The 15,191-nt window shown below is 46.5% G+C and overlaps 1 protein-coding gene across 7 annotated transcripts in view; it reads left to right on the forward strand.

Annotated features, from left to right (window-relative positions):
* Nucleotides 1-15,191, forward strand: part of ARNT (aryl hydrocarbon receptor nuclear translocator) — a 2,399,029-nt gene that overhangs the window by 378,576 nt on the left and 2,005,262 nt on the right. For all 7 annotated transcript variants that reach the window (XM_044080044.1, XM_044080045.1, XM_044080042.1 and 4 more), the window contains one exon: nt 1,400-1,441. In XM_044080044.1, coding sequence (XP_043935979.1) covers nt 1,400-1,441 — 42 coding nt within the window. The remainder of the gene's footprint in view (nt 1-1,399; nt 1,442-15,191) is intronic.

Below are 15,191 nucleotides of genomic sequence, written 5' to 3' on the forward strand. Positions count from 1 at the left end.
CATCCTGATAGTTTGTTGAGATCGGTTTTGGATAGGTTGGCGAGTACAGGGGAGGCATACATAAGGGTAGAGAGGAGGTGTGATCTTGCAATAGCTACCCTAGCTAGGGGGGTGAGGAAAGGTTTGGCTCTGTACAGGGAGCCAGGTTTTTTGTTGCCGGACTTAATAGTGTGATTGACATGTTTATCAAATTTTAGGTTGTTGTCTGTTATTATGCCTAGAAGCTTTGTATGGCCATCAGGGGAGATAATGGTGTCATTGCTAGATTTGATGTTGAAGGATGGAGGAGGAATTATACGGTTAGGGGAGAAAAGTAGTACCTTGGATTTGTTAGGATTTAGAAGCAGGCGGCGATTAGCTAGCCATGTTTCTACCGTGCTGAAAGTGGTCTGGGTGAGGGTTAGAAGTTGTATAGGAGAGGAGGCTGAGCATATTGGCATTGAGTCATGTGCATATTGGATGCAGGTGGCTCTTGTGATGGTGGTGTGCAGATCATTGATAAAGATAGAGAAAAGAAGGGAACCTAGTATGGACCCTTGTGGGACACCTAGGGGTTAGAGGAAATTGGGATGACAGCTTGCTCTGCCATAAGACAGCCTGCTGTCTACCGTTTAGGTAGGAGTGAAACCATTTTATTGCATATTGGTCGAAACCGATGGTTTGTAGGGTATTGAGCAGTAGCTGATGGTTGTCCATATTGAAAGCTTTTGAGCGTTCTAGGAAAAGTGCTGAAGATAGTTTGTTGTTGTGATGAAGACTGATGACCTTAGAGAAAGACAGAAGAGCCGTGGTGGTACTGTGGAATAGCCTGAAGCCGTGCTGAGAGTCAGCTTTCCGTTTTGAATAAGAAAGTGCATGATTTGTTTATGTATGCATAATTCCATGATTTTAGCTAGTGGTGAAATAATGGCTATAGATCTAAAGTTAGATAATTCTGTGGAACTTCCTCCTTTATGGTGAGGTATAATGTGATATTTTCCATATTGCTGGGATGGACCCTTCTGAGATGGATCTGTTGATCAGAATAGAAATGGAAAGTGCTATGGCATCAGCTGCTTTTTGAAGATATTCAGCTGGGAGGTGGTAGGCAGCTAGTGTAGTAGGTTTTAGCTTTTTGAGTAAGGTCCGGATCGAGTTGGTAGGTACGGTTTGAAAGGTAATGGTGGGTTAGGTGCTGGGTGGATCAGGGCTAGATGTGCCAGAGCTGGTCTTTGTCTGATGGAGTGAGATGGGTAGCTAGAGACTGGATAGATTCAGTAAAGAAGGAGTTGAAGCTGTTTTCAGTTTCAATCTGATCAGTGAATATGAAGTGGATTTCAAAGGTATATGCTGGGGGGGGGGGGTGCAGTAATTTATGAAGTAAACTGCATACTTTTAATTAATTACTTATTTTTTTCAGGATGGACTTCGATGATGATATGGATGAAAATAAGTTTTTAAGGTAAGCCTTTGTTTATGATTTTCATTGATCCAAGTTCTTTTTGATAACATGGGTATGTGCTGTATCTCATTTGTAGTGCTTTTGGAAAATTTGCCGGAGAGGCAAGCACAATGTTTAGTAGCTTGCCTATATTTGAGATTCACTTAACCTTCACGTACTAGTTCACACAGTAATTTTATCTAACATTTATATATGTAACAATGGTTCCTCAGTGGTCTTGAATATGTTTCTTTTCATGATATAATGAATTCATGCCTTTTATTTTTTGGGATTTGTCATGTGGGTGTGGGATTTATCTCTGAGTCTGTCTCCTCAGGGATGCCTTGCCTATGTTAACTGACTTGTATTACTACTGCTGCTGATGTTACTGTTTCAGGCTGTGCCTCCTGTAAGATGGACATTAAGAGATTCACTGTATATGTTGCATCACCTGAAATATCTTGCTGTCCCATACTTGGGATAATTACCTCAAAGCATTGGTGAGGTTACTGGCTTCCACAGAAAAAAAGTATAGTTTTGTGAAGTGCCTTTCTTGCGTGTGTAATATGGCCAACAGAAGCTTGTGTACATTTTTGTTCTTAATTTTCCTGCTGTAACAGCTTTTTTTCCACATCTGGTGTTAATGACTTTATTCACAAGGTGAAGAATGAATAAAAGGAACTAAATTAATGTATGGGTAACCCAACAAAATGAGACTTGTGTACTTTGAGTCTGGGCCACCAGGCAGGAGCATGAAGACACTGCACATGTTTTTAAAACACCATTATTAAATTATCATTTAAAGAGTATGTCTTAGGTGGCAAAACCAGCTTTTATTTTTACATTAAAAAGTGTTCACCAGCATCTTTGTGCATGTGAACACTTTTGTTTTTTTGCAAAATTAAAAGTTAATTTCAAGCCACTCTTTGAGAAAAAAATGTTTAAAAAATCCTTCAAACATGGAAGTTTGATGTACTCCTGTCATATTTATGGCATGAATATTTGTGTATTAGCAGGAGTTGTGAATGTTTCTTTGGAGACCCAGTCTGATCATACTACTGACTAGTGAAACAATTAATCTAATGCTGTCAGTCTTCAGTTAATCCTTGACTGTGGATTCGGTCTTTAGGTTAAAAAAAAAAGAAAGAAAAGTTCCCTTCTTCTTTCTTTCCCCTCACTATTTCCTTTCTAGTGTGCATGTGTGAGTGTTTTGGGTCTCTCTCTCTCTCAGGTCACTATGGCTGAGACATCCAAACCTGGATTTAGAAAGTGCACAGAGTGTGTCCATAAGCTCTCCCCAGTGGATGGCCACACTCTGTGTAGTTGGTTTAGGTGTCCCACTCCTTGATTCCTCCTGCTCGATCTGTGCAGGGTTCAGTCCCCATGCACTGATCGACAGGAGGAATAAGCTCCATCCTTAAAAGTCTCCTCCTACTGCGGGGGCCCCAGCTTCTACTCCAGCTTCCTCCACTGCTTCCTCCGCCTTGGCCTCTGGGACTCAACCTTCTGCCAAGTGGACCAGGTATGGAGAGAAGCACAAACATAGTGACCGGGATAGGCTGAGGAAATGGTCCCCCAATCATTCTTCCTCAGCCGAGCCACCGGTGAAATCTTACCTGGCTCCTAGCTCAGGTTCCCCCCAGCTCTGTTCTCCTTGCTGTCCAGTCTTCGGTGTCTGCTTCCCTTCACTGCCTCTCTATTCCGGTGTTGGCAGCCTCTACTGCCAGGTCCACCTGTAGCATCTCTGAAGCCGAGGTGGACAGGATGATGCGGAGATTCATCCGCACACAGATTCAGATGATAGTCTTGCCTGCCCCCTCCCCGTCCGGGACTGGGGACATGTAGTCTGCCTTTATCCCAATCACTCCTTCTCTGATCCGACCCCTGGCTTCAGAATCTTTGGATCCAAAGCCCCTCGGCATCGAGGGGTCGGTATCGACAGTATCCTGTACCTCAACGCTGAACATTGCGCTGAACACGTCGGCTCCGACCAGCTCGGAGATTTGACTTGGTGATGTCAGCTCCGGGTTTTTTATAGCTGAGCTGTCCACTCAGAATCTTGGCGCTTGGAGGTTCGGCTCCATCTCCCCTGTTGATTCAGAGGATTATGGGGCCCGGTCACAGTCTCAGCCTCAGGGGTGCGTTCTCCTTCTGCTTTCGACGTAGTGAAGAGGATCCTCTTGGTTCCATCGAGACCCTTCATGCGTTCATCCCCCGAGTCTGTTCTGGTTCCCTCTGTGTCTGGTCCAGATCCCGCCATCCTTGCTCCTCAAGGATAGCCTGCCAACTCTGTGCCTCAGGGAATTCCCCCACAGGAACAGCTTGACATTTTCGAGTCCTCCACAGAGACCCCCCCCCCGTGGATGTTCCTCGAAAATACATGTGTAAAAGGAGGCACTTACACTCCCCACTGGAATTCCTCACGGAGGACAATGACTTTGAAGAAGGGGAGGGTTCCCCCCCCAGTCACCCGCAGAGCATGTCTTCTTTGGAGACATCATGGAGACCCTTCGTCAGCGTGGGGGGGAGGGGTGGTCTGCCCAGAAACCCAAGCTTGACGAGTCGGTGTTTCTGGAGGGGTTTGGTGCAGGACCCTCTACATCCTGGGTGTTCCCTCCTGTGGATCCCCTGGTTGATCTTGTTGCATCTCAGGCATGAAAGGAGCATATCTCCAAATGGCCCTATCAAGATCCTCAATGCCCCATTTGACAAACCGCACTGGTCAAAGGGATCCCTTGTCGATGCCATGGAAGTGGCGGTGGCCACCAAGAAGGAGCTCATGCAGGAGAGCTCCACAGTCCATCTACCGGACCAAGAGTGTAGGAGGACCATGGACCATTTTAGGAAGTGGGTCTGTGCTTCAGCAACATTCTCTTTATGTGCACTGAACTACATGCACACATAATTAGACTTCAGAGAAACCTAGTTAAAGAGGTTGCCGAAGCTACCCTGGGGTCCATGTCTGTGAAGAAGAAGGTAGTCTCCTCTCGGATGGCCACCCTCACCTCCATTGCCAGTGCTCTATGCGGCTTCTATCTCATGCTACCGAGGGCATTGCTAGAGCAGCTGGAGCAGGCATTGCCATCAGGCGTCACTCTTGGCTCTGACTTTGTGCCTTTTCGAAGCTTTTTAAGGCATCTTTTACAAATGCCCCGTATGATGGTTCCACTCTCTTTGGAAAATCTGTTTGACACACTAGTCCAGAGTGAGAAAGATGGGGGAAGACTGTGTCTGCTGTCGGAATCCGCTTCTTAATCCCTCAATGAACCTTCTCCATGAATCAGCGAGGGGCGAAGAAAATGTGGTTCCGGAAATCTCAGGGTTATTCCCAGCATGCTGAGGACTCACTTTCCCCCAGAGGCAGAGGGGGATTTGACAAAAGCCGCCCTTGTGACAGAGAGGGTTTGAGGAACCAAGGGTCTCAGGATTCCTTCCCAGACAGGCCTGTGCAGCAGTCCTGAAGGGTTGCCCAGCTACTCGTCTCTGGAGGCAGTTGGGGGTTGACTTTCGTTACACCTAGCAGCCTGGTGTCTATCACAGATGATCGTTGGGTGTTGGAAAACATATCTAGAGGGAATTCAGATGTTCATTGTGTTTCACTGTTGCATTCATCACTGTAGGGTTCTTCCTGCCGGCAGGCAGCCCTCGGTTGGCCAGAATCCCAAAGTCTGGGTCCGGCATCGGCTGTACAGTCATGCTCCCTGACGTCGGAGTGCCAGGAGTACAAAGCTGCCAGCCGACGCCATGTTTTCCAGTCTTTCTTGCCATGCGGTGGAAGCAGTTCACAAGTGCCGGTCGGCTGACTCCTGATATTTTTTCGTGCTTCATTCCGAAGACTTACTTCTTCTTCTAAAAGCTAAGTACCCCATTGGGGAAACTTTTTTCATGCTCCAGTCCGATGTCAGAAAAAGTTAATTGTATTTCTTGTGGGAAGCAAATACCTCATAAGGATTTCCACTCTTACTGTATTCCTTGTTTAGGCCCTGACCACGACGTAGCTAGTTGTCGGTTTTGTGCTAGATTTAACCAACATACTGTTAAGCAGAGGTACGATTTTGCTTTTCACTACTTTGGCAGGTGACTTAAATATAAAACGTCGTCGGACACGCTTCCGACTACCAGAGTTCACAAACGACGCAAGGATAAGGACAGGCCTCCGAGGTCCAAATCAGATGACAGTTTACAAGCAGAGCCAGCTTCAGGTTCGGCCGTCGTCAGTGAGGCGCTTTCGCAGCCCCTGTCGTCGGCCATTTCAGAACCGATTGCCGAAACGGACTCCCACAAGGAGCCAACTAGGCCTTTGAGTACTCCAGCTGCAGGACCTTCGGACAATGCTCCCTCGGATGGGTCTGGAGCCGCTGTGCAGGTACCGGCTTCTGAGAGGGTTTTCAGGCCTACACAGCTTCTGATAAAGGCAAAGCCAAAGCCAAAGGCCAAGACTCCTTCTAAATCAAAGACACGAGCCCAGGCCTCTTCTGATACGGGACCCAAATCTCAGAAACAGCTGCTTAAAATGGCGGAGGACTTACTAACCATGATTAGGGGTTCACATCCCCCTCCAGACAAAAGGCCAAGGCAAGAATTGGATTATGAATCTTTTGATCAGGCATCTATTTCTTCAGTGTCTTCCTCTGAACAGGAATATTCTTTCCCTCCTTATGAGGATTCTGATGCTGAGGAATCCATTCCATCAGCTTCTCCCCCTGAGGATTTTTCTTTTTGGGAAACTTTACATGACGTGAGGGAACATTTTCACTGGGAAGGACAGGAGTACTCTGAATCTAAGAGAAGGCTTAGAGATTTCCTTCTTCTTCCCCAACATAGACCCCTGGCTATTCCTCCTGTTTTGGATATTGTGGATGATGCCTTTTCTGAGGCTAATTTAACTCCTGACTCCTTTCCTCCAGTTCTGCTAAGCCTGACGGATATTACAGGGTCCCTGACTCCCACCAGTTCCTTTACAAAAATCCTGCTGCTGATCCAGAAACCATTTCTCAGGGTCCTAAGGGTGTTAAGGCCACCTCTGCTAAAAACCCTATTCCTTCAGATAAGGATTCTAGAGCTTTGGAGAGATGGGGAAAAAAAGTGTACACTTCTGCTACTTTATCTATTAGGGCTTTAAATTGTCAATTTCATATGCTAAAATATCAGCAATTTCTGCTGTCTGTTATGAAACAAAAGCTAGGTACCATTTCTGCATGTGCAGATAATAAGGAATTACATGATTTGATGCATGCTACTGAGCAAGTGGGGAAGCATGGCTTACACTGTGGTTTTGATGCCTTGGAGGCTTCATGCAGGGCGGCTGCCACTGGCACAGTCATTAGAAGGCATGCTTGGTTAAAGGAACAAAACTTACCTGATCAAGTGAAAGCAAAGTTACTGGATGCTCCTGTACAGCATAATGTTTTGTTTGGGTCTAAGGCTGAAGAGGTGATAAAGAAAATGGAGGATAAGGCAAAATCCATGCAAACAGTTAAGGATTTCTTACAAGTTCAGCCCCCAAAATTTAGCAGAAATTGGCCAACTAAAAATTGGCCCTTTCCCAGCTCGGACAGGCCTCAGAGGTGTAGATATAGGCATTCCAGAGGGAGGGCCCAAGCACAGACCTCTTACAAACCTAGACAGTGGAGTGCTTCCACCCCCAGGGGTGGAGAGGACCGACCACAATCTTACAGAAAACAGGCTCAATGACTCCCCCTGCATGGCTCTAGGAATCCTGGAAGCCCCTCTAGGAGGACTTACATAACCCAAGACAAGTGGGTTCTGGATGTAGTTTCAAGAGGTTACAAATTCCACTTTCATATCTTGCCAAGACCAAATGGATGGCCAGACCTACCAAAACACCAATGGGCAGAGGCATTAAACCAGGTGGAATCCCTCATGGCTATGAGGGCCATAGAACTGGTTCCACAATCAGAGACTGGGCAAGACTTTTACTCAAGGCTCTTTCTAGTTCCCAGAAAACAAAATTCATGGAGACCCATGCTGGATCCGTCAGTCTTAAATACTTTCCTGGAGATACCAAAGTTCAAGATGCTTACTCTGCAGCAGCTCCTGCAAATGTTGAGCAAAAATGCATGGATGGTGACATTGGATTTAAAGGAGGCTTACCTACACATCCCTATCAGACAGGACTGCAGAAAATAGCTCAGGTTCAAGACCGGCTTGAAACATTACCAATTCTCTGCGCTGCCCTTTGGCTTGTCTACTGCGCCCAGGGTCTTCACCAAGTGCCTGGCACCAGTAGTAGCTTATTGCAGACTCAAGGGAATTCAAATTTACCCTTATCTGGACGACTGCCTTATTCAAGCGGACAGCAAGGATGTCTTACTCCAGCACCTAGAATTTGTTCAAAATCTACTCAAGTTCCTGGGATTCACTGTGAACATAAAAAAGTCAAATTTGACACCCACACAACAGATAACTTTTCTGGGTGCTCTTCTAAACACAACAACCCAGATGGCATTTCTGACATCCGAAAAACAACTACAGCTGGCTTCAACTTTCAAAACCTTGGCGTTAATGTCTCAGCTAACTGCAAGGAAATTCCTGCAGGCTTTGGGTTACATGGCCTCCTGCATCCTTCTCATACCAAATGCAAGACTACATATGAGAAAAGTACAATGGTACCTAAAAAGTGTATGGTCCCAGCATTGCCACAGTCTAGACACACACATTGCTGTCTTGCCTTGCCTATAAAAGGAATTCCATTTGTGGACCATGTCATGTCTTCACAACAAAGGGAAAGCCTTCAGTCTGCCTCCAGCCAGCCAAGTGTTAACCACGGACGCCTCAGATTACGCATGGGGAGCCCACTTGCAGGGGAAAGGCCTGCAAGGTTTTTGGACAGAGGATCAGAAGCACCTACATATCAATTTAAAAGAGATGTTAGCTGTACAGAATGCCCTCTTCGCTTTCAGGGATCTTCTACAGACAGGACAACTACTGATATGGACAGACAACACCACAGTTATGTGGTACATAAACAAGCAAGGGGATTCACACTCCTACCCCCTTTGCAGATTAGCCATGACTCTATGGAACACAGCTCTAGCTTGCAAAGTGGATCTACAAGCTCAGTTCCTGCCAGGGAAACAAAACATTCTGGCAGACAGCCTGAGCAGGAACCTGTCAGACTCACACGAGTGGATGCTAGACACACAAATATTCAAGATGATTACAGAAGCCTGGGGCTGCCCAGATGTAGATCTATTTGCATCCCCCCTCAACCACCAGTTACAGATTTTTTGCACAAGGACATTTCACAAACTAGCATGGAAACTGGATGCTCTCTCATTCAGTTGGAGCAACCTCTCGGGGTATGCCTTTCCTCCGCTACCTCTTCTTCCATGGGTGTTATTAAAGATCAAGCAGGACAAACCCAAGATGATTTTACTGGCCCCAAATTGGCCTCGTCAATTTTGGTACTCAACACTGATGAATCTATCCCAGGAGTCTCCTTGGATTCTACCTCAGATTCCAAATCTTTTGTCCCAACACCAGGGCCAGGTTCTGCACTCTCATATCAAAACTCTCAGCCTGGCAGCCTGGCATATTCAGGGTCTATAATTAATCCTACCCTTCCCAAACAAGTCATGGATGTCATCTTAGAAGCCAGACGGCCTAGTACTAGAAAATCTTATGCAGGTAAATGGAAGAGATTTTGCACCTGGATGCATGCTCAGGATTCGGATCCTCTCATTCCTAATATCCCATTGATTTTACATTACCTGACAGACATGCTACATAAGGGTTTATTCTTCTCCTCCATAAAAATACATGCCTCAGCTATCTCTGCACATTACAATACAGATCCTCCAATCTTTTCGCATCCACTTCTGAAACAATATCTCAGAGGAGCAAAGAATTTAAGGTGTCCTAGGACACCACCCATACCTGCCTGGGACCTCAACTATGTTCTGGAAAAACTCACTCTACCTCCTTTTGAGCCTGCTGCCACATCTGATATTAAGTATTTATCATGGAAGACAGCTATCCTACTGGCTTTGACTTCATCCAGGAGAGTCTTGGAGTTACAAGCACTCATGGCTGTGGAACCTTATATTATTTTTCACCAAGATAGGGTGTCTTTAAGGACTAATCCTACTTTCACGCCTAAAGTGGTTTCCAAAGTGGCTTTAAACCAAACTATTCACTTGCCAACTTTTTTCACTAATCCACAAAATAAGGGGGAAAGGATCTTGCATTCCTTGGATGTACACAGGCAACTTCGTTTTTACCTGGACAGAACCCAGGATATCAGGAAAACAGAGCAACTGTTTGTTTCTTATGCAACAAATTCCCAAGGCAAAGCTATTTCAAAACAGACCATTTCTAAATGGATTGCTCATGGAATCAGATTTTGTTACTCTCATCATGGAAAGCAAATCCCAGGAAAAATTAGGACTCACTCTACCAGAGCTGCTGCTACTTCAGCTGCCTTTCTCCGGGGAGTACCTACCAAAGATATTTTGGAAGCTGCAACTTGGAGTTCAGTGCATACTTTCTCTAAGCACAATAATCTCCCTCTTTACTCTAAGTCTAGGGCAGGCTTTGCTTTTGCAGTCTTGCAGGGCCTTCTAGCCACCCCTTCTACTCTATAACCACCACCCTTTAACTCAGCTTTGGGATTCAATCCTACAGTGATGACTGCAACAGTGAAACATGATGAACATAGTACAGTTGTGTACACTTACCATAAATGTAGATGTTCGAGTGTCTTCACTGTTGCAGTCTGGGTTACCCACCCTCCTGTCCCCTCTTATACTTCCATTAGTGTGGTTTCCTACTTCACCCTTCTTCTGAGGTGTATTTGCTACTGGGTATGGGGTTTGTTGTATGTTACATTTTTGTTTTACTATTAGCCTTCACTTTTGGGCATCTGACATCTGGGGCAAGAAAAACTGGAGAACATGGTGTCGGCTGGCAGCTTTGTACTCCTGGCGCTCTGACGTCAGGGAGCATGACTGTACAGCCGACGCCGGACCCAGACTTTGGGAGTCTGGCCGACCGAGGGCTGCCTGCCGGCAGGAAGAACCCTGCAGTGATGACTGCAATAGTGAAGACACTCGAACATCTACATTTATGGTAAGTGTACACAACTGTACTTTCCCTTCACACAAATCCCACTCCCTCTCAAACACCTCCCAGACGTCCCACCCATGCAAAGGGAGGATGCAGCAGTGGAAATTTCTAAGCTGCTCGAAAAGTGAGTCATCCAGCCTGTCCCTCCCAGACCAGTCTGGATTAGGCATTTGTTCCAGGTTCTTTATAACGTCAAAGAAGATGGGGGACTTCAGCCCAATCCTGGATCTGTTAACCCTAAATCTGGCAATTGCCAAGATGAAATTCCGGATGGTCACGCTCCAATCTGTCTTGCCCTTCCTGCAGGAGAATGAATGGATGTGCTCGGTGGACCTCCAGGATGCATACTATTACATCAAAATGGACAGACGTTCTCGAAGGTTCCTCCACTTCTGGCTGGGGGCCAGTCTTTACCAGTTCAGAGTGCTACCCTTTTGTCTTACCACAGTCCCCAGGGTGTTCGCCAAAGTCATGGCAGTGGTAACTGCTCACCTGCAGCTGCAGGGCTTTCAGGTCTTTCCCTACCTGGATGATTAGCTCCTTTCTGCCTCCTCCAGGCATCGACTTTGCCAAGCCAGGGATTTCCTCATCCAGACTACTCACCAACTTGGCATCTCCGTAAATCTCAACAAATTACTGTTAGAACCAGTTCTAGTTTTGGATTTCATTGGCACTCTGTTAGACACTATTCAGACCAAGGTCTTTTTGACGCCAGACAGACTTCAGTCCCTCAAACAGCCTGTATTGTGCATCCTTCAGGCTCAAGCTCTCCCAGCAGAATTTGTCTTATGGGCATTGGGGTCCATGTCGGCCACGATCACCCTCTTACCCTTAGCTTGGTTACACTTGTGTGTGTACCAATGGACTTTAGCGGTCCAGTGGTCGTTTGTAGATCTACCGTTGTCTCATCCTGTGCAGCTGTCTCAAGCCTGCAGGAATTCTCTTCTCTGGTGAATTCAATCCCTGGTCCTTTGAGTCGCCCATTTATTCTTACTATCCCACTGACCACAGTGACCATGGTTGCCTCCCTACTTGGGTGGGGGGGCATTGCTTGGGAAGGACAGTCCAAGACACATGGCCTTCCCTGGAGACCCAGTTGCATATCAGCATCCTGGAGATGAGGGAGGTGCTATTGGCATTGCAAACTCTTCATGCCCATATTCCCCTAGGGATGATTGCCAGCCAGACAGACATGTCGGTAGTCTGGTACATCAACAAGCAGGGGGGAACCAGGTCTTATCCCCTTTGTCGCGAAGCCATGGGATTGTGAGAGTGTGTGATCTCCACCGGCCATTTTCTGGTGGCTACGAGCATTCCAGGGAGGTCCAACATTTTAGCAGACAGGCTCAGCAGGTCTATCCTGATGCCTTACAAGTGATCTCTGAATCCTTCAGTAGCAAAACAGATCTTTCTAAAGTGGGGTCAGCCTTGCTGTGATCTCTTTGCCTCTCCTTCCAACGCAAAGTTCAGCGAGTTTTTCGCCGTGAACCCCCCCCCCCCCCCCGGAGGAGTCCCCCAGAGATGCTGTGGTTCATGCTCGGCCCTCCGTCTTCTCTATGCTTATCCTCAACTTCCTCTGATTCCAAATTTCATTCAGAAAGTGCAACGGCTGAAAAGCTCAATCATCCTTATTGCCCTCTTCTGGCCTTGCTAAGTATGGTTCTCTTCTCTGTGGTTTCATGTATTGTGTCCTCTCTGGACATTGGATCCCATTCCAGATTTGATTTCACATCCCTCAGGGATTCCGCATCCAGATCTGGCCAGCCTGAAGCTTACCGCTTGGCTGCAATAGTTCCCTTGATAGTTAGGACTCTTAGGCTATCATCTCCTGTTAAGAAAATATTGGTAGCAGCTCATAAATCTTCCACTAGGAAGTTTTATTCTAGTAAGTGAAAACGTTTTTCGATTTGGGCATCTCAACATGACTTTGATCCTTTTACTATCCCGGATGTCCTTCATGGATGCATCTGCAGTCATAACAAATGGGTTGTCCTGTCGTCAGGCAGCCCTTCGGTCGGCCGGATTCCAAAGTCTGGGTCCGGCTTCGGCTGATGTTGCACTTCACCCGACGTCATCTCTGCTGGTCTTCAGGTATAAAGGTATCAGCCGACGCCATTTTCCTCAGTCTTTCTTGCCGCGTGGTGCCCAAAGCAGAAGCTGTTCGCAAGTGCCGGTCGGTCAGATCCAGAGATTACTACTACCGAATACTACTTCAAGACTTCTAAAAGCTAAGTACCCCGTTGGGGACTCTTTCTCGCCTCAGCCGATGTCAGAAAAAGTCAATAACTGTTTAACTTGTGGGAAACAAATACCTCATAAAGATTTCCACTCTTACTGTTTGCCTTGCTTAGGCCCAGACCACGACGTAGCAGCCTGTTCGGCCTGTGCTTCCTTCAACCGACGACGCTTAGGCGCCGCTCGGAGTCTGCTCAAGAGTTTTTCGGCTCAGATTTTGCGTACATTATGTCGTCGCATCCTCCGACTACCCAAATTGTTAAAAAACGCAAAGAAAAAGACCGACACTCGCGGTCCGCGGTTTTGGCCGAAACCACGGTTAAGCAAGCCGCGAGTGTCTCGGTTTCAGCCGAAACCGAGAAAACTGGTCAATCTTCAGCCGAATCCATGACTACTACTGAGGCTCCTGCTTCCTTATCTGAATCAGCCTCAGAAATTTTGCCTACAACTGTGGTTCCCACTGATCTATCAGACACCATCCCCTTGGATATCTCTAACCCAGCACGTGGTGCTGCTAGGCCTCCTGCAGCCATGTCTATTAAGGCCTTTGCCAGGGCTAAAGCAGCCAAATCAGCTAAATCAGTGCCTGTTAAACCACCCTCACTCAGGCCCACTTCTAGTTCTCAAATGCTTACTCTGGCAGAAGATTTAATATCCTTAATTAGGGGATCCCAATCTCACCCTGACAGGGCCTCTCAGCCCCAGAAAGAGACCTAGAGCAGAGCCCCGAGCCTGTGTCCTCTGATGATTCTGCGGATGACTCAGACATTACAGACCAGCCAGAGGCTCCTTTTTCCAATTATGAAGATTCAGATGCTGAAGAATCCATTCCAGCTGCCTCTCCACCAGAGGAATTCTCTTTTGGGGAAACCTTACATGCCATGAGAGAACAATTCCAATGGCAGGGACAAGATTTCTCAGATTCAAGGAAAAGGCTTAGGACCTTTCTGCACTTACCACAACATAGGCCCCTAGCTATACCTCCTGTCCTTTCTGTTGTGGACGATGCATTTAATGATGTCTGCACTGCTCCTGATTCTTTACCTCCAGCCCCTGCCAAACCAGATAGATTTTACAGGGTGCCAGACACTCATCACCACCTATACAAGGCCCCACAAACTATATCCCAGGGGCCTAAGGCAGTAGCCTCGACCACAGCAAAAAACCCTATTCCTTCTGAAAGGGAATCCAGATCCTTAGAGAGATCGACGAAAAAAGTCTACACCTCTGCTACTCTCTGCTAGAGCTTTAAACTGTCAGTTTCACATGATCCAATACCAAGAGTTTATGCTTGATCAGTTAATTAAAAAGCTGTCCTCTGATGAATCTTTAGATAAGAAATATGTATTAGAAATGGTGAATAACATACAACAGGTTAGTAACCATTCCTTAAAATGTGGCTATGATGCACTGGAGGCTTCATTTAGATCAGCCATGACTGGCACAGTGATAAGAAGGCATGCATGGTTGAAAGAACAGGTCTTGCGGATCATGTTAAAGCTAAGCTATTGGATGCTCCTATGGATAAGGCCAGTCTATTTGGGAACCTGCCCAGCAGGTAATGAAGAAAATGGAAGAGAAGGCAAAATCTGTACAAACAGTTAAAGATTTCCTACAGGTTCAGCCCCCAAGGTTTAGCAGGAACTGGCCTGCCAAGAATTGGTCCTTTCCTGACTCCACAAGATCCCAAAGGGGCAGGAACAGACGCTCTAGGGGCAGAAATCAATCCAGAGGAGGTGCCTACAGAGGACGACAGTGGCAAGGCAATAACCGAGGCACAGACGCAACCACTGCCACTGCAACAGGACAATCACAGTGACTTGGCTCTGACTCCGCCTACCAGGGAGCAATTAGCAGCACCATTAGGCGGAAAGTTAGCCTTATTCTCAAAAATTGGCACTATATTACAAAAGACAAGTGGATTTTGCAAACCATAGACCAAGGCTACGGTTCCACTTCCACACTTTACCAGTAAAAGAGGAATGCCAAACCTGCCCCAAATCAAAAATAGAAGCCCTGCACCAGACAGCAGAATTAATAAAGATGAGAGCTGTGGAAAGGGTACCAATAACAGAACAGGGCAAAGGATTCTACTCCAGACTCTTCCTAGTACCAAGAAAAGAAAAAACTGGAGACCTATTCTCGACCTGTCCATCTTAAACACATACATCATTGTCCCAAAATTCAAAATACTGACCCTACAGCAACTTCTTCCCATGCTGGGCAAGGAGTGTTGGCTGGTAACTCTAGATCTCAAGGAGGCATACCTGCACGTCCCCATTCGACCAAATTGCAGAAGATACCTCAGATTTCTTGCAGGATCAGAGCATTATCAATTCTCAGCATTGCCCTTTGGCTTATCCACTGCCCAGAGTATTCACAAAATGCCTGGCATCAGTAATCGCTCACTGCAGAGTACAGGGAATCCAAATTTATCCATACCTGGACG

The sequence above is a fragment of the Protopterus annectens genome, chromosome 8.part0, assembly GCF_019279795.1.
Source record: "Protopterus annectens isolate FY-2018-M chromosome 8.part0, PAN1.0, whole genome shotgun sequence".
NCBI lineage: Eukaryota > Metazoa > Chordata > Ceratodontiformes > Protopteridae > Protopterus > Protopterus annectens.